The sequence below is a fragment of the Carassius gibelio genome, chromosome B3, assembly GCF_023724105.1.
Source record: "Carassius gibelio isolate Cgi1373 ecotype wild population from Czech Republic chromosome B3, carGib1.2-hapl.c, whole genome shotgun sequence".
NCBI lineage: Eukaryota > Metazoa > Chordata > Actinopteri > Cypriniformes > Cyprinidae > Carassius > Carassius gibelio.
The window spans coordinates 24,668,487-24,688,382 of NC_068398.1; the positions used below are offsets into that span (position 1 = coordinate 24,668,487).

At 39.0% G+C, this 19,896-nt stretch overlaps 1 protein-coding gene across 5 annotated transcripts; it reads right to left on the bottom strand.

Annotated features, from left to right (window-relative positions):
• Positions 1 to 218: 218 nt before the first annotated feature.
• On the bottom strand, positions 219 to 18,596 carry znf652 (zinc finger protein 652). Of its 5 annotated transcripts, XM_052550279.1 has the most exons (8): positions 18,230 to 18,596; positions 9,559 to 9,800; positions 8,217 to 8,252; positions 7,108 to 8,121; positions 6,046 to 6,193; positions 5,808 to 5,923; positions 3,905 to 4,049; positions 219 to 2,666 (listed from the first exon to the last, which is right to left on the bottom strand). In XM_052550279.1, the coding sequence occupies exons 4-8, from the start codon at positions 8,053 to 8,055 to the stop codon at positions 2,080 to 2,082; spliced, it is 1,944 nt and encodes a 647-aa protein (XP_052406239.1). In that variant the 5' UTR covers positions 8,056 to 8,121; positions 8,217 to 8,252; positions 9,559 to 9,800; positions 18,230 to 18,596; the 3' UTR covers positions 219 to 2,079. The 5 variants fall into 5 exon arrangements, with proteins under 5 accessions (XP_052406239.1, XP_052406235.1, XP_052406236.1 ...); XM_052550275.1 differs by having other exon boundaries at positions 7,108 to 8,252; XM_052550276.1 differs by having other exon boundaries at positions 7,108 to 8,252; positions 18,125 to 18,241.
• Positions 18,597 to 19,896: the final 1,300 nt, after the last annotated feature.

The window sequence follows — 19,896 nt, forward strand, 5'->3', positions numbered from 1 at the left end:
TTTTTTCAAATCAATGCAAGACTAAAACCAGATACACTTGCATATAACTTTATCTAATCTTTACAAAACAAGGACAAAGGTATAAAGAGATTGAGGTCATACTCACAAAACAGGCCCTTTCTAGTCATTAAAAATGCCCCACTTCCCGTACTGCTTTTAGTCTCGCCCAAACACGATTACAATGCACTCATACACAAATTCAGACAAGCGAGTTGTGCTCGTGGCTAATTCAATTTTACTTCTTTAAAGTTAGCAGAAAGTGTTAAATGAACAATATAAAAAAGGCCCAACATTAATGCAAGTCGGTCATGGTGTGTCAAAAACAGGAAAGCAATACAAAACAGATCTCAACGAAGGTCAGATGTTTCTGTACCAGACACAACGCTAACAATAAAACACTGCTGAAGTCCAGAGGGTAGAGAAGTTGAAACATACTAGCTGAGAAGAGATTGGAGTAAAAACAGCTCACAAGAATAAACATTATTATGGTCTGCTTATTTTTCTTATCTAGCAAGGTTTTATTAGAAAGTGCATTCCATCAACTGATGGAGAATGGAGAGAATCAGACAAGTAGCACAAAACACAATGAGTTAAAGAATAAAAAAAGCATATGATTGACAGCCACCTGAACTAATAAGAGGTGAAAAGGGAGGGGCATGAAGGCAAAACACAACTTCTTATGGCACAAACTGCAGTTCTCTGACGTAAAACAAAGAATCCTGACCAAATCCCCTTGTGATTCTCCCCATTTTCCAACAGCCAGCCATCTTTCACATGTCAGACACATGACAATTCTTTGTCAGTTGCGCAAACCTCTTACTTGGCAGTAAAGTGCAGAGGACAGATGCCTTTGTATAATGAGCCAGAACAAAAATATTTGACAATCAATCAGTCAGCCGAGTCTGATTGACTCAAGTCTTTCACTTTATCTGTGCTGCTCCTAATGTCACTATCTAACACTCACTCACACTAATCATCGGCATGATAAAGAATCATGTACCAGGAAAAGACAGAGAGCAACTAAAAAGCAGCTTTTGATACCATCACCACAGACAAAAGATCATTCAGAGACACACACACACTCCGCTCCTACATTCGGTTGAATATATGATTAAAAACAAACTCTTTCTGCATTTTCTAACCCAACATACAGACTCTCACAAGCACGCATCTCAATTCAACATAGAAATCCGATTTTCTTTTTAAAAAGTCTCACAGAGCATCTACTTTATACAAATAAAAATATCGGTAAGTGAGTTAGGTTGTATAGAACATACAGTAAAACTAATAAATTCGCCTTTAGTTGCAGTCTTCCTATGACACAATCACAGCATTGGTCTTCCTTAACAGTCTCGATCTCCGACAGAATGAGCCGGAGAGCTACAGGCATTACCCAGTAAGCATATTTGTATTTTATTTGATGAAAAAAAAAAAAAAACGAAAGAGAAAAGAGAGAAAACTACAATATCTGAATAAAATCGCTGACAACCACAATCAGGCAACAGATACGTTTCAGTCATTCAGACTACTAAGTGCTGTAGGCTATTTTTTGTGTAATGACTTGTATTTGATTTATGTAGAACAGGAACATTTTCCTTTGTCTGGAAGACCTGCATTTCTAAAGAGGTTACACTGCAATATTTTGAAATCTAGACCTTTAACCTGTGAACGCTTGAACCCGTAGAACCTTTGCAACAGCAGCTGAGTTGATAAAGAGTTAGAGAGAGAGAGAGAGAGATCCACGTTTTTGGCCACTGAAATCACAGCGGCCCATTGTTTTGATCGTTATGAAGGAGTTTGTAGCGAGGTGAAGTGAATCCGAGTAATGCTTTAGGAAGTTTGCGCTTGTGTTATAGAGATCAGTTCACAGAGATCAGTCCAGTTTGGTCACGAGTGCTAGTGGCAAGTTGCTTTGTAGTATCAGTTCTGTATCTCAGACACACACACACACACACACACACACACATTTCATTGCATTTGACTGAGTTCCAGCTTTCTGATTCCTGTGAGAATTAGATGCATGTTGTCCATCCGTCTGCTGATTTCACATTAGTGAGTTTGTGTACGAGACACTGTGTTTCAGTGGTGTTGCGGAGCGGCGCCCTGTCGCAGGTACGAGTCCTCGTGCGCGCAGTGGTTTATTGGCTCGCTCTTGAACAGGGCGGGGGGAGGGGGCAGGACAGAAGACTGCACTGAGATCTGCTGAGGGGCGTGGCTCGTCATGGGGGCGTGTCCTGTGTGATGGACAGGAGTGTGAGTGTGTGCGGGGTGATGTTGCACGGGCACCGTCTGCATGTGCAAATGAGAGAAGCCATGGGCGGTGACCACCCGTTGTGGCAGGGGCCCGGCCGTGGCAGGACTGATCATTACGGGGCCCACAGGCGTCGACTGAGTGGGCTGGGTTGGGCTAAGGGTGTGGCTTGAAGAAGGGGTGTGGCCGGTAAGGTGAATGGGAAGTGCCATGCTGGCAGGCTGAAGGGTGACCGGGCTGGTGACCCGGAAGCATTTCTCTCGGTGCGCCTTGAGCATGTTGGAAAAGCGGAAACGCTGGCCGCAGATTTCGCAAGGGTATGGCTTCTCCCCCGTGTGCGTGCGCCGGTGCCGCTTCATGTTGGGCCGACTGGTAAAACTCTTCCCACAGATCTCACAGATGAACGGCTTCTCACCTGAAGAGAAAGAGAAAGATGGGAGAGAGAAATGAGATCTTGTTTCCTTCACTGGAAATAAAGCTACACGGGCAGCAGGCTTTAAACATGTGACATTATTACAGAGTACGTCTGGCAGTGTTTAAATGCATCTGCTACCAGGTTAGACTTGAAGAACCAGCTTGAGGATATGGGAAAACATCAGAAAGACTCTAAAATTAAACAGAAAGAACAACTAATACACTACAATAACAAATCTTCAATAAACCCAGATGAGTCAAGGAAAACAAGGGCAACAATTCTTCAAGTCTAAAGTCTTTAGAGTAGTTCAAAGGAATAGTTCACTTCAATTTTTTCTTTTCATTATTTACTCACCCTCATGTCATTCCAAACCTGTCCAAGTTTCTTTATTATGTTGAACACAAAAGAAGATATTCTGAAGAATTTCGAAGAACTAAACGGTTGCTGGTCCCCATTGACTTCAGTAGGAAAAGAAACACGATGGAAGTCAATGGGAACCATCAACTGTTTGATTACCAGTGTTCTTGAAAATATCTTCTTTAATGTCCAACATAAGAAAGAAACAAACAGGTTTGGAGCAACATTTGGACAACGATGGGCAATTTTACTGAGAAAAAAAAATATTTTTAGGATGAACTATCCCTTCAAGTCTGTTCAACAACACTAAATTAACAAATTAACCTTTTGGAATAGAACTGTTCTACTCTTCTACTCTTTTTTACATTAAACATGTCAAAACGGTTTACAACTCCTTTTAATTTATGTGCTTTTGGCAAAAAAAAACAAAACATCCTTACTATAACCATATTATGTTTGTGTTGGTCTGGTGAAAGTTTAAAATGTTAGTACTTTTCTCACAAACACTCACTTCTGGTTCATCAGCTGGGGTCACATGGACTACCACTATGTTAGCTTTGTGTAATTTTACTTCAAAACTTTAAGGGAACCATACACTTGCATTATATGGACTCATAGAGATGGCTTATACTTCTAAACATCTCAGTTTGTGTAAGATTGTTGTGAAATGTTCTGATTGAAAAGTGAGCTTGTTGCTAATTTAATTTGAATTGTTATTTTATTATCTAAATCAATAGGATTTAAATATATTTAAGTGGGTCCAAATGTTTCTGGGGCCACTGTAAATTAGAATAATAATTATTATTATAGTAAAACTCCCAAATGTGTGTGAAAGATAACAAAACAGACAATCTATTCATTGAGCATGGGGGTCAGCTCACCTGTGTGTGTCTTCATGTGCTCGTCGAAATACTGTTTCATGTTGAAGTCTTTGCCACACCACTGGCACATAAACTGCTTGTGTCCTATATGGATGCTCATGTGAGACCGCAGCTGGTATTTGTACTGGAACCTCTCGTCGCAGTTCTGCACACACACACACACACACACACACACACACACACACAGAAATAGACAGCGTGTGGGTGGATGCTGTTTCAGCCTCACTTCAAATCAGGGCCAGACTGAGGCAATCCCAACTTTGTGATACGACCATAATAACCTGTCATTACAGTTCATAAGCCTGTCATTGACATACTATTTATAGGAATCAGGCCAATCCCACTCATTCTGACTCTCTCACACTGCACCCTTGAGTGAGCCCCACCCTGACCACCCTCACAGAGCATTAACCCCCGAAGCATTTCTGAGAAAAGACGCCGCAACGAACAGCTGAGGGAAAACCAAAAGAGAAAATCAGAGCTGCAAAATGAATCTACACTGACAATGCTCTTATCAGTGATGACAAGACAAGTTTCCACTCAAGTATTTCAATCTTCCACACTAGAGCTGCTTTTTATACTTAATCATTCGCAAAAATGTAATTACGTTTGAATCCTAATAACAATTTCAGTTGGAAGGAAGAGATCAGTGAACACAAGAGTTCTAAACCAACAGTCCACAAGAGGGCGTCAGAAATATGAACTAAACCACAACTTAACATCTTTTGAAGAAAAACTCTTTTTTTTTCTTTTTTACTCTAGTATATAAAATTAGTCAGAACAATTAAATTAATGCATTATGTATTTAGTATATAAAAATATTTCTATCTGGTTACAAAAATAATTTTTCTCTATTGATGACCTGTGTATTTTGTGTATTATTTAATTTAATTACAATTTTTAATCAGCGATTTTCATCACTGAAATCAGTGGGAATGTTAATGGATTGTTTTCTATCCTAACACTGGCTAGGGTCAAAAATACAGAGAAATTAGTGCCAAATTAGTCATTCATGTTGAAATAACTGATGTTCCAACACTAAAAGAAAAAATTTTGCTTGAAAAAATAAATGCATTTAGTGTGGTGTATATCCAGTCAATCACACAGAGGTTTAGTTACAGACTGACGAACAGCACTTTCAGAATAGCTCTGGTCTAATGGCAACATCGCTGACATAAATGAGCCAAAAGACGTCAGTAAACAAATATAACAAACAAAATACTATGAACCGTAATAAGCCAATCTTTATTCACTCCCTTATTGAAACATACAGAAATATATTTTGTTTGTGCATGTCAGCTTCCTGCCGTGGATGTGGCATTTTTACAGCATTTGCCAAAAACAAATGAAAGCTCTAAATATGGACCTGCCTGGAAACGCACACATTAATGAATAAAATTATCATTTTAATGTTATTTGCTTAATACTCTTTGACTTTTGGAATGTATGTTAGAAAAGCCACAAATAAATGGGGGCTCAATTTGGGGAAACCGTGGTGCCAACAGAGAGGGATGTAAACACTGTACCAAATTCAACAGCTCAGATGTGTGCCAATTCAAGGAAAAGGAGGACTTTCCAGAGGAAGAAAAAGGGTTTATGTGGAGCAGTGGTTTGTTACAGGTTTTGGTTCAGGCCCCAGACTTTACACTGGACATCAAACAAGAATTCAACCTGCACCAACCTTGTAACCAGTCTCATCTCTTCCTTTACCTTGTGGAATCAGTTCGGTTTATTGATCATTTAGTCATTTATGGTTTCTAGGATTAGCATCTCACTTAATCAGTCTATGATCTGTATGTCTATTAACTTTAACACACACCAAATGCATTAATTATTTATTTTGCATTGTATTTTAAATTTCCCGCAACATCAAACTGTAAAGTGCCATATAATGTGTTGATACCTCACAACGGAAGGGCTTCTCTCCCGAATGCTGCAGTGAATGCACTTTCAGTGACATGCTGCGCTTAAAAGACTTGCCACAGGTTTCACAGGTAAACGGCATGTCCTTTGTGTGAGCTAGAGACAAACAGAGGACCTGTTGTATTAGGCACACATATGTTCAAATGCATTTTGTGGCTGTATAGACATTTAAAATCTAGCAGTGCTGAAGTATGTCTGTGCATGTTTATTGTACGTACCGACCATGTGCTTACGGACATGAGCCATGGTGTAGAATTTCTTCTCACAAATATCGCAGGCAAACTTCTTCTCGGCAAAGCCATGGACAATCTTAATATGCTCGTGGAGGGACCACAGTTTTTTAAAGGACTTACTGCATGACACACACTGGGGCACAAAAAACAGAGACACAGTGTTATACAGTACAAGAATAACATATTTAGTAGTAGATCAACTCTCAGACCCATTTTCTGAGTCTCAATGGCCCTTGAAACATGAGTGAAGTCTCCCTCTGCTGGCCAGGACTGATTTTAACACATTCCTAGCCTTATAATGTGCTTCATTTATTTCTCAGTTTGCTGATATTGTACATTTAATTGCACGCTAGTTTTGCCTATTTTTACCTTTGCTATCAGCAAACAATTACCTTTGCCACTGAAAACACTAATCATTTAACACTGCTAAATGCAAAAATTAAAATGCACCCTTTATACTTTACATTATAGAGTTGTCATGCCTAAATTCAATGTTAATTTTTTTTTTTAATCTACACTTTCTGCATTTAGCAGACAATTTTATCCAAAGCTACGAACAATAAAGGAACAATCTACTGCTTTGTCTGTACTTTTCCTTTCCATTTATTTATTTATAAATACAATTATTCATTATTTATTTAATTTGTTACATTAATGAAAACAATTATTAAACAATAATTATTGAATTACAAAATCATATAGTTTTACATTTAATATGGGAAAGAAAATGAAATCTATTGGAACTCTGTCTTTTTAGCTGTTGTCAATGTTAATTTACGATTATATTTTGTTTGGCACCTACACTATCATTCACATGTTTGGGGTTGGTAAGATTTTTTTAATGCTTTTAAAAGACAAAAAAAAAATGTAAATGTCTTATGCCTATAATAAATTATAAGTGGAACTCAAAGAACAGTACACGATAATAAAAAAGGCAGTTTATGACCTCTTTAAACATGGCCTCTGCTTGGACTAATGCCTATGAACAATACTTGTACCTCACCAAGCATGTGGCTTTTCAATGCAAGTTTATGAAGATGCTCTCACCTGGATGTTCTTCTCGCAGTCTGTCTGCTGGTGAAGAGCCAGTTCACTCTCCAGCACGAACTTTTTCCCGCACTTGTCGCAGATCTGCATGCGTCTGTGCGTCACGTTCATGTGCTTCTCCAGGTACCAGCGGGTGTTGAACACACGTGGACATTTTTCACACGCTAGCGTCTCTTTCTCCTCACCCTCTCCCTTGGCCCCTCCTCCTCCTCCAGCGACTGTCGCTCCTGAGGTGGAGGAGGCGGAGCTTTTGGGCTCCTTGGCAGGTCTACGCTTTTGGGGCGGGCCCTCAGCATTCTTCCTCCGCCCCCTGGTCGTAACGCCGGCCGTCCCAGTGGTTCCGCTCCCAGTTGATGAAGTGGCTACGCGGCGACTCTTTCGCTGTGGCGGAGCTGCGGCTCGACTCCTGTGCGCCCGCTGCGCTCTTGTTCGCCGACTGTTGTTTTCCTCTTCCTCATCATCTTGATCCTCCTCATCCAGATCCTCCTCAGCACTGTAGTCATCTTCAACACTGTCGTCATCCTCCTCTTCTTCCTCCTCCTCCTCCTCCTCCTCTTCTACCTCCTCTTCCTCACTATTGCTCTTGTCGTCTCCCACGGTGTTTGCATTTGCTGCGTCGTCTCCTTTGGACACGTGCAGGGTCTGGTTATTGAGGTTGACCTCTACAATGATCTGTCCTCGTTTGAATTCGTCCTCCGCCCCTGCTCCCTCTTCAGCTTCAGAATCCTCAGACGTCCCACAGTTTCCACTCTTTGTCGCAGCTGCTCCGGACCCTTCCTGGTAGAACGGTTGAGTCGGGGCAGGATGGGGGTTTAGGTCAGAGGGCATCTGTGACTGTGAGGTGTTGTGGAAGTATGTTTGGGAGGGTTGAGTCATTTGCCCCCCCTCCTCTTGAGACATCATCTCCTGGCCGGACACCTCCTCCTTCAGTGTCTGGCAGGACTTCATCAGCAGTTGATCACTCGGTAAAATCGGAGTATTTCCCTCTTTATGTTTGAGAATAACCACTGATTCCTGTCAAGGGCGATACAGGAGGTAATGTACCCCTCCTCTCGAATTAATGAGAGGAGGGCAAGAGCGTGTAAAGGAGGAGAGATGAGGAGAGTCACCTTAGCCTCGCCCAAACCAAGCCTCCATTACTTTCGCTAGAGCATGAAAGAGGAAGAAAGGGGTATGAGAAGAGTGAGAAAGGAAGACAAAGAAAATGAATAAGACAAATGTTTTAGAGCTGCATTAATAATTATAACTAAAATCGAAGTTGCAATATGGCTTGGTGTGATTATCAACGGCTGTGATTTAAATTAATGAATAAATGCAACGCTTTTCTCAGAATGAAGCGCAGCACTGCATTATTTACACCCGAGCAACTCCTGATCCAGTGTTTTCAGTGTCTCAGGGTCGCTTGTTTCGAATCTTTGCATCTGCTCTGTGTTCGGTAGCTTATAATGTGCATTAGGAAACACAATATACACCAATATTCTTTCCAAACTTGCTTATTAACTGGCTGCCGTCAACCAAACTGAGAGAAGCTTTATTGTCTCCCTACAGTTTTCCACCAAGATAAAAGCTTGCTGGTTTAACATTTAAAAATGAAACAATTAAGATATTATTGTAATTTTGCAGTTGAACTTAAAATAATTCAACATTTTCTTAACCCTCTCCCCGCCAAACACGTAATTTTCCTGTTTTCCGTGTTCTCGCTGTTATACGCTAGGGGGCGCTATTACACATCTCCTTAACGAGTCTAGAAAGTGCCGATCAAAAACATAGACCATGAAGATGCAGAAAGGAGCGATCTCAAATGTAAGCATATGCATATGAAAAATAATATGATCATCAACACTAACCACATATAAATGAAAACTGCCTAATGTGGAATGTCGATCCAGGAAGAGGGAAAGTCCTGTGCAAGCTTTAGGAGTGCTGATGGAAGCCATCTACTGCATCTTTGCTTTGAAAATATTACTTGAATAATGATTATATTAATTTTATTAATTAAACATACCTAGATTCAAGAGTTGATATAAAAAATAAAATTAAATAAAAAACAATGCTTGAAACTAGAATAACTCAAGTAAAGGGGTTTGATCTTTATTTTGATGTGTTACATGTTCAGAGATTCATGCAACAAAATATTCTGGACAGCAAGGAGAAGAATTTGTTGAATAAATAATGATGACCTTACTACCTTTCTGGGCCTTGAATGTGTCAGTTGCGTTGCTGTCTATGGAGCGTCAGAATTCAGAAAGCTCCCGGATTTCATCAAAAATATCTTAAATTGTGTTCCAAAAATTAACAACGGTCTTACAGGTTTGGGACGACACGAGGGAGTGTAATTATAACAGAATATTCATTTTTGGATGAACTATCCCTTTAAATACTATAAATCTGAAATACCTAATATTTAAAAAAAAATTAAAAAAATCTAAATTTTTCCTTAAAAGTACTCACATCCAAATGAAACTCGTCTTGGCTTTAGGTCCAACTTCAGACTTCAGTCTCTCAACAGCATCTCGGCTTCACTTGGAAAGACAACAGTGGCACCTCATCTGCAAATCTCTGCTGATTCAGACACAAAAGCCGCCTCCTCTCTGTCAGTGATGTGACGGCGTCTCTGTGCCGTTAAACTCAGCGCTTTGATCTCGCAGTCATTACCAGCCGCTCCGAATCAGCACCCTGCAGCCAGATGTTACCTGAAAGAGAGCAAGAAACAATGTGACAGGTTGCGAAAGGAATGAAAGAAAATTGAAAGCAATTATATCTGGTGTCACCCAAGACATCACATTTAATTCAGTACATCAAAGCGGATAAATGAACCACAACTACCATTGAAACAAGAGCAGTGTGTCATCAAACACAGATATTTAAGAATGAGTACCACAGCTCTCCATACCTCAACAACACCTCTGAAATGATCGTCAGTGCAATGATTGTTACCTGGCAGAACCTTCTGGTCTTCAAATCAGGTGCCATACATCCTTTATATGTATGTGTGTGTGTGAGAAAGAAGCAAGCAAGTGAATAACAGAGGAAAAAAGAAAGAGAAACGAAACTGCAGCCTGGTTAAGGTGAGGACATCTAGAATCTCACTTTTAATCAGATACACACACTAAACCGCAACCGTTTCATTTTTCAGTGTAAGTGTGTGTGAGCAGCTCAAAATTAAACCACAAAAAGTTATGCACAGAAAACACACACAATGGGGAAAAAAACCTCACATATTTGCACATTCTGTACATATGTTAGGACAGAAATGAGAGAAATATGCTATTATTGCATAATATAACAATATTATATTCCACTTTAAAACAGGAGCATTTGATCAAGAAGTCTTTTCACTGCCTCGGAGAACGTCCTTTCCAACATGTCATGGATTTGATATGATGCAATACAGTGTAGTCTAAATATCAATACCACTGTATGCTGTGAATATGACATTGATGGATCTATCTGGCAGCTATATTAGTTACATAAATTATATAAGAAATTAATAATAATATTTTTTAATTGAAAAAGAATGACCATTACCATTTCTCTCATTTACTGTACACCTAGAGATTTGAATAAACGTCTATATTAAATTTTATATACATAATAATACAAATTTCGATTTGTTTACAAAAAGACATAAATAAATACAACTTACTAAATATAACGGGGGGGGGGGGGGGGGGATCCAATCAACCAAGTGATTGAGCTATTTGTCTTTGATCTGTATGGCATTCACTCAATAGAGAGACAGACTCAACTGCAAACTGAGACAGTTACACACTCATGAACCAGAACGAGACCACAAGTTTCAGTGTGAGTGATTTGAAACGGGTGTGGGGAGGGAGTGTGTGCGTGCGCTCAAGGAATGATCTTGCCCAACCAATGGCTCCTTTATATGCCAATATGTGACAACAGACTAAGAAATTAGATCTCAGAGTGACCCTGTTAATTCACTAAGATCAAAACACGAGCCTCTACCTTACAGACTGAGTCATCACGATCAAAAACAACACCACCTTGACAAGTAAACGGCAGCCACAAACAGGAAAAATAGCTTGGTTTTTGCATTCTACACTTAACGGCTTCGACCTTGACTTCCTGGCTCTCTGTGAACATCTCTGTTCTGTTCGAGTGGATGTGTGCCAGTCATCGTCTGCGTGAGCTGAACACATAGTTCTGTGAAACATAGATGACTCTTCAGAACAATACTACATTGTACAGCACTGGCTGTGTACAACATGCAGTATTACATGATAAAATCTAAAGCCTTGTGACTACCAACATAATTACTGTCTAGTCGAGATTGCTACATCTGTGAAGAGACCAACAGCATGACTCACATTAACCCACCTCTTTAAGCCACGGATAGATCTACAATATAAAAAAATATATCTATCTAGAAAAGAAAATTAGTTCAATCTCGTGGCAGCAGGAAAAGGTGTCTGACAGCGTACGCATACATACAGTGAGCTAAACTATGCAGTGCTTGAAAGGTCATGACTATCGTGTGTTTGAGGGAGGGGAAGCGTCGCTTGAATGATGAAAAGCGAAAAAAAGTAACAGTTAGGGCAGTTAAAACAGAAATGTGAAGTCAGAAGAGAAAGGGCAAACATTTAACGTATACAGTTCACCTTTGAGTCACCTTTAGGACAGAGGAGCCTACTTTACGACACATTTAAAGTGATAGTTAATGCAATAAATGAAAATTCTGTCATCATTTAATCAACTTCATGTCATGCTAAACTAGTGTTAAAATGTTTAATCTGTTATTATACATAAAGAAACGTTGTTTTGGACCCCATTGATTTTTAAAAAAAAAAATTTAATACATTTTTTATATATCACAGAAGCAGGGGTGGGCTATATGACCAAAATCTTATCACAATAGGAGTAATTTTGTTTCATGGAAACAGTATATGTCTCGCAATAGAGTTATTTTTGTTTTAAAAAAGGGCTTTATGACAACTAAAGTTTTCACCAGTGTCGTTATCAGAAAAACTGTTACTAGTATGAACTAGGCTAATCAACTGTATAAAAACATGGCATATTCTTCACTGTGTGAATTAAATATATATTTTAAATGTGATTTAGTCAAGAGAAGTGAGAGACTTTCTCTCTTTTGTTGTGCAATGAACAAACGACACACAACAGGAATTTTAGACTGCTGTCCCTTTAAGAGCTGCCCATGTGACCACATAGCACATCAATGTCAAGTGAGTGTGTAACTGCGATAGAGAAGAAAATCTCCAAAATCCAAAATCTCTACAGGTTGACAAATTTCTACCGGTTAATTATGTCTATGGGAATATCACCCACTCCTACACAGAAGAAAGTCACACAGGTTTGAACAACATGAAGCTAAGTTGAACTGTCCCTTTAAGGCCCCTATCTTCATATTCACTTATTAAAATATTAAAACAACACACTGATAATAATAAACATCATAAATGGATTCAACTGGCCCTCATTCAAATTGACAACATATGAACTGTATTTTTTTATAACTAACATTGGCTTGAAATGTACAGGTGCATCTCAAAAAAGTAGAATATCTAAATTATACATTAATTAAAAACAGCAAACTTTCTTATATTGTAGATTCAATGCACACAAAACTAAAATATTTCAAGAGTTTTTTGTTTTAATTCTGATGGTTATATGACTTACAGCTTAGGAAAATACAAAAAATCAGTATCTATTTTTTTTTTATATATACATTTCCTCAAAGATCAATAAAAAAAAAGACTTACAAAACAGAAATGTTCATGATCTCCAAAGCAGCTTTAAATATGCTCTCAATGGTTGGGGCTCCTTTTGCACGAATTACTGCTTCAATGCGGCGTGGCATGAAAGTTGCCCAGGTTGCTTTGATAGCGGCCTTCAGCTCCTCTGTATTTTTTGTCAGATTGTACTTATCTTCCTCTTCACAATACCCCATAGATTTTCTGTGAGGTTCAGGTCAGGTGAGTTGGCTGGCCAATCAAGCACAATAATATCATGGTCAGCAAACCACTTGGAAGTGGTTTTGGCACTGTGGGTTTAGTCGTGCTGCAAAATGAAATCAGCATCTCCATAAAGCTTGTCAGCAGATGGAAGCATAAAGTGCTCCAAAATATCCTGGTAGACAGCTGCATTGCCTCTGGACTTGATAAAACACAATAGACCAACAACAGCAGACGTCACAAACCCCAAATCATCTCTGACTTCAGAAACTTCACACTGGACTTCAAGCTGCTTCGATTCTGTGCCCCTACAGTCTTCCTCCAGACCTTGGTTTCCAAATGAAATGCTAAATTTACTTTCATCTGAAAAGAATGTGCAACTTTTCCTACCACACTTTTTCCTTCCAGTCAACTTTCTATGAATATATTTTGATACAGCACTCAGTGAACAGCCAGCCCTGTCAGCAATGACCTTCTGTGGCTTACCCTCTTTGTGGAGGATGTTGATGATTGTCTTCTGGACAATAGTCAACTCAGTATTCTTTCCCATAATTGTGGTTGCATGTTCTAAACTAGCCCAAGAGGTGCCCAGTATTTATACTCAAAATTAATCAAACTCAAGATGGAATATTACATTTTTTTGAGATAATGATTTTTTTTATTTTCCTACACTGTAAATCATAACCATCAGAATTAAAACAATTGAAATATTTCAGTTTGTGTGCAATGAATCTAGAATACAAGCAATTTGCTTTTTATTAAATTACAAAAAAAATAAGGATTATTTTGTACATTAACATTAATTTCATTTATTCTCTAAATACATTCTGTTGATCTTTTATGGAAAACAATTCATCCATGTATGTTTCTTTTTTTTTTGCCCTTTAACTAAAATGATTTGAACTTCCAGTGAAATTATAGATTTCTCTCTGGTAAAGTATGTCTGAATCGACTGCAAGCTCACCATCCAATCAACTGATGCACAGAATCAAGTTCCCACCCTGTATTTAATACATTTACAGAATTTTATGTCACAACATGGAAAAAAAGATCTGTCACTATACTTCAACTGCATCATAACTTTAAAAGAACAAATAAAATAAAGTTTTTTCTTTCATTAATCAGGTGAATGCTTGTTTTTGCATGCATCCAGTGCAGACATCACCACAGTTTTTTTTTTTTTTTTTGTGTGTGTGTGTAGGATTATTGTATTATTTTTGTAGTCTTCATCTCAGGTAATGAGGCAAACTGATAGCTCAGGTATCAATGTCTTCAGCTTTAAATTCAGCTTAGCAGTAGGCTATATGATTCCTGCTTGTGTCTTGTTTCCAGTAACACAAAACCTAGAAAACCAGTTAGAGACAATTCAATTATAAACTCAGTTTTAAACCTTGCAAGGTAACTACTGAGGGTGACGCGATTTGACCGAATCATACAGCGACAGTTTACATTGCTGGAATGGCCACACATACATGCATAAACCTAACCTACCCACACAAATAAAACCATATACACATAAACAAACTCCCACACATACACAATTATACACACACACACACATACCCACACAGATGAAGCCAATATACACACACCTCCACCTTTCTTCCTGTGTGCTTTGAAACTTTCTGAGAATTGGAGAGCGCAGTGTATGTGACCACATGATGGGTGCATAAGGGGTCACACATCTCAGAGAATGTGCACGGGAGTCACAGGAATGAAGCCGGCAAATAAAACACATTTTACTGTACGTATCTTTCAAAGACTGGCCCGGCACACTTTACACCGTGTATGAATTCTGTTGTGTTTTAAATAAGATCGTCACATAAAATACCAAACGGCGCTTTGCATTCATATTAAACAGACTTGCAACGTTAGTTCTTCTCTGAATATCTATGAAAAGCTAGTGACTCTTGAATTGAGTGCACCCACCAGAAGGATGCCAGAAATGCAGCAGCCGGAGGAGCGTGAGAACACATCTGAGGAGGAAATGAAGGAAAAGGCTCTACTTATTTACACAAGAATGCAAGACGCATGAGTTTGCATCTACACATCTGTTGAGGTCTAGAGTTTGCATGCTCTGGTGCAATACACAAGAAGAAAAGCAGAGTTAAATTCAGTATGAAGACAATATCAATGCTTTTATTTTTCATGCTTCAAGACCGACAAGTGCAACTGAAATTTTGCAACGCCCTCAGGCCGCTCCTCTCATCATTGTGAGCAAGTAGGTGGACGATAACGGTGACTAATTTCGGGCTTCCTCCACCATGAAAGAAAGAAAAAAAGCTGCTTTGATGTGGGTGAAAAAAAAATACAAACTCAAAATCTCTACGACCAATGAAATTACTCACCTTTTAGCTTTTATATCCTGATCATATCTCCAAGGACTGAGGATCAAGCCCCATCTCACCTCGTCCATTCAACCATGAACAAATTTTACTCATTTAAATCACCAAAACCACTTTAACCTCTTTAATTGATATTGCAGACAAATTGACCTTTCATGCTCTGATCTTAAAATGGATTTAGTGCTAAGGAAATGTTTTTAGTAGCTACAGCCAATGGCTTCAGGGTTGATTTATGCAGGTTTTAATGACTGAAAGTGAAACTTCCAACTGCTAGTAGCTAAAAATGCATAGGTTTTGTTCTTGTTTCCTTCAATTTTCTAAATCTCTGTCCTGCTGAACTCCAACAGAAGCAGATCAGGGATAATCTGACTAATTATTTACTCATGGGAGGTCAACCATGACAGTACTGTGTATCCACAATCTGACTTCCACTCAGAAAGGGTCGCGGGTTCTCTGAGTGTTGTTGATGCAACTGTATCAACCACAAACATGCCGAGTCACTCTATTCTTTTAAGATGATCTTAAAATTACTAACCCACCAACTACTGCCCAGGGAGAGCTCAGAAATTATGTCAGAAATGAGGGACATCTTCAAGTCTGAATGAAATTTGTTCGTTTTACATTGAGTGCAACATCCAGATCTCAAAATCCAGTCCACAACTAATGTTCCCACCCTACTTTTTTTCATTAATCCATTCAACTCGAAGGTATGCCACAATACATTAGTTGCTACTTCAGTTACATCACTACTGTAAAAGTGAAGTGCATATTTGTCCAACATTAAAAGTAATGATTTCCTCCATCTGCCATTGGTTGGATAAACTAAGCCCCTAGATTTTGTTTTTCTACACACGGGAGGAATTCTCAAGCAGCATATGCACATTACTTTGTTCTTAGTCCATTCTAATGTTAATGAATTTGAATAATCTGTCTTTGCATAATATGGCCAAACCAGGTTTTCGGCAAAACCTTTTCTTTACAGCCCTTTTGTCAGTCTCAGAAAACATACTAATATTACACACAGAGACCTCACAGCTGGAACTATAACAACGCTTCACTTTCACTATTTATGATGAAATGCATTTGCCATGAAATCTATGAAACATCATCTTATGTCATTTTTGCATGTGGTTTCTGTTTTACTATTCATTGTTTTTTTTTATATAAGTTTAAAATAAAATGTATTATGAAAATGATTGGTGAATCATGATTTTTTCATTAAAAAAACATTTGTATGCAGATTTTTACATACAGTTTGTGCATGCACACTCACACTGAGTGATTAACACTTTCATGGCACAACAGATTTAACTCTCTCTGCATACTAGACTGGAATAAGAGAAAGTATTTTAACAAACAAACAAACCACACTTCACCAAATTCAGATTTTTTGCACAGCAGGAGAACATCATTACAGATGTTTCCACCTTAAGACACGGGCGCTTTATAGCATAAAATCTGGTCAACCTAAAAACTGCGAGTCTATATCAAGTCTTTTTGATCATCACTATATAAAGACCTTTATATAAAAAAATCTTTCAATTTAAGAGGGGATTCATGCAGTATTCCCATGGTTCTTACACATTGCAGTCTGAATGTGTCAATGAAATGTTATGAAGACTAAGCAGAGGGTAAAAACAAGGGAGAAAAATCTAATACTTGTTAAACACGTGATATTTAACTTAAATGCTTCTTCAGATTCATGTTTCTTAACCCCGTTGCTTTGTGTGCATCACAGGACATTGTGAATTACACAAGCTCTAGGGGAAATCTCTGCCTAATAAATTGATGATACTTCATAGCAGCTTGGGAAATGGATACAAGGGAAGCGAGGAGAAACCTCACAAAATAATGAGCTAATCCAAGCTTTCTGGCCTCTCAGGCTCACAGATGCATCACGACTGTTCCAAACTACGTTCAACAAAGAAAGAGACAAAAATAAGAAGAAGAATACAAAAGGGGTAAAACAAAACAGCAAAATTCCTTCGCGCCCTACTCCTAAAATCAGCGTAGCAGCTCGAGCTAACAGCGCAGTTTGAGAAGGGCCTAGCGCGCGCATCCACAACACACCTCCAAACTGAATCACGTCCACTCCAAAAACGAGGATAAATACTGGCATACAGCGCAGTTAGGACACACTATACTGTCGGAACAGTTAGAAAAGCAGGAAAAGGTGTGCGGCAGCTCACGGGCAAAGAGTAACTTTTTTGGGAAAGCGACGCATAGAAAGGGTTAAACCGAAGGAAACATTGGTTGGTCGAGACGGCAGGCGTGCAGGCCGATCGGCTAGCAGAGCTAACATCCCAAGTGCATGTACACACAGCTGTGTGCAATGGACTCCAGCTACAGCAGGACCCGCTTTTGCAAAATTGTTAAACTTGATAGCAAAAACCTCAACCGAGGTGATTTAAATCGACCTGCTTTGCAAAGCGCGTGCAGCGACTATACGACTATTTAAGCTTGTGGCACATAGCAAGCTAACATCGTCGTGGACGACTTTCACTTCTTGCACCCTCAAACCGCCCAGATTTATCCTCCTTCAGAAATGTTTCTCTTTCATATTGACGAGCATTCGCGGTCTGCCAGCACAGAGTTGTAGGAGACTCTTAATGCATTTGTATGCAAAACAGCATAAGGCAAGAAAACAATAACAATTTTGACGATTCCTGCTCTTTCCGAGCCAAACCCTGCAGATCGAGCCATGAAAATAAGTCGTGTCGTGCATTGACAGCGTCGTACCTTGACAGATGTCCGAGGGACGGTTTCTATGCATGCTGCGAACAACTGTCATCGCTGTAAATAATTGCAAACGCAGAAATTAACTTGTAAGCAAAGACTACTCACCCGAGACGCGAGCGCCCTCTCCCTCATAGCGTCCACCTCAAGTTGTGTAGCGATCCGATAAAACACAGATCTACAAAAAAACGCCTCGCTTCACATAAACTATTCCTCGGCGGACACTGTGGGTTTTGGCGAACAGCGTGAAGTCGCGTGCACAAGCGGGCAAAAGATCACAAATCTTTCTGGTTTTCTAGACTGCACGAGCCCACCGCTGCTCTGGTTTACAAGCCATCGCTACGTGGCTGGCCTAGGTCTCGCGCATCAGCCATCCTCCGAGTTCATCCGAGGCGCTCGAGCCGCCGCTGTGTGCTCTGGAGAAAGCGCGCGTGGCGTCGGGTTTTTTTTCCCCCCCGTAATGAAAGAGCGAGACCAGAAGGCGTTCAGTGCGCGCGCCCGTGGTTTTCTTATTCACTGTGCAATGAAATAAAGGCATTTATATTTTGTTGTACTGTTTAGACACTTTTGGATGTTTTTAAGTCTTTTGGATGTTTTTATATGATGTATGTTCCTGTTAGCACAAAGTGTTGTTATATTTCAAAGCTCTCCATGGCCTAGCTCCAGAGTATACTTCTGATTCAATTAGTTTCCATCAATATTTGTGATCTCTTCGTTCAAATGATCAGCTGAGGCTGACAGTTTCTTGATCGTGCCATTAATGTAAAGGTTTTTAGGTGGCCACTCTTAGCTTTCATTGTTCTTAAAAACCTCTCTCAAATTAGGGGCATTTCAGAGGTCTTTAAAAACTCATTTATTTTAGCAGTGTATTGTAAATTGTAAACATTTTTGTTGAAATTTGGCTTCCATTCAGATTACTTTTGTATGGTTCTCATTGAAAGTGCTGTAGAAATTAACTTAAGATGAGAGTTGATTTGAGCATGGATTTGATAGGTTAGGTTTAAGAATGCAGGAACTGATAAAACATATACATATGTATATGCAGTGTGAGTTGCTTTGGATAAAAGCATCTGCTAAATGCATGAATGTCATGTTAAATCTAGTTCTGCTCTTCATCTGATTGGCCTAAACAGCTGATTTAGTATAAAACGTATCTGTTCACAGTGGTGCAGAATAAAAGGCAATCTGGCTTTTTGCAAATGCCTCTTATTCACTTTCCAACAAAGACAAGAATGTTTTTTTAAAGGATCAACATAACATGTTTAATTGATTCATTATCTATATTTTATAATTCATGTGATGCCATGAATAGATTACACGAGCCTGTCTTCTCCGAAATGACTATTTTCTGGTGGTTAGTTGTTCAGTGGTTAATTGTGTGAAAATGTTGATTGTTGTTATTGTGTTAGTGTACTGATGTTAAGTTATTTTTTTGTTTATTCTTCTTTATATTCTAAAGGGTTTTGAAAGATCTTACCAAAGGACTGCAGCTGAAAATTAGCCAGCTGGTGAACAGAAATACTGATTAATGCGTAATCTCATAAATACAATATTTCCAGCATGTTATAACTCACATACACTGTTGCAGACTTTCAGCAAAGACACTTCACCTTTTGAAACAGCACATTTATCCTTGGTTTAGTACTGAAAACCAGCATGGCTATTATTACCTGTGGCACAAGACCATTCAGTGACACTCCATGATATTACTTAAATATCATATTCAGATGCGGGTGTGTTTGGCATTCCGTGACTGTTTGACTGCAGCATTTGCT

What these genes read in the sequence shown, in the direction of transcription:
- znf652 (XM_052550279.1), bottom strand. Translation starts at nt 8,055, where the DNA reads ATGAAGTCCTGCCAGACACTGAAGGAGGAGGTGTCCGGCCAGGAGATG. An exon ending in TGTCCGTAAGCACATGGTCG is followed by an intron (nt 5,924 to 6,045) that starts GTACGTACAATA and finishes GTTTGTCTCTAG; the next exon opens with CTCACACAAAGGACATGCCG. An exon ending in AGAAGCCCTTCCGTTGTGAG is followed by an intron (nt 4,050 to 5,807) that starts GTATCAACACAT and finishes GTGTGTGTGCAG; the next exon opens with AACTGCGACGAGAGGTTCCA.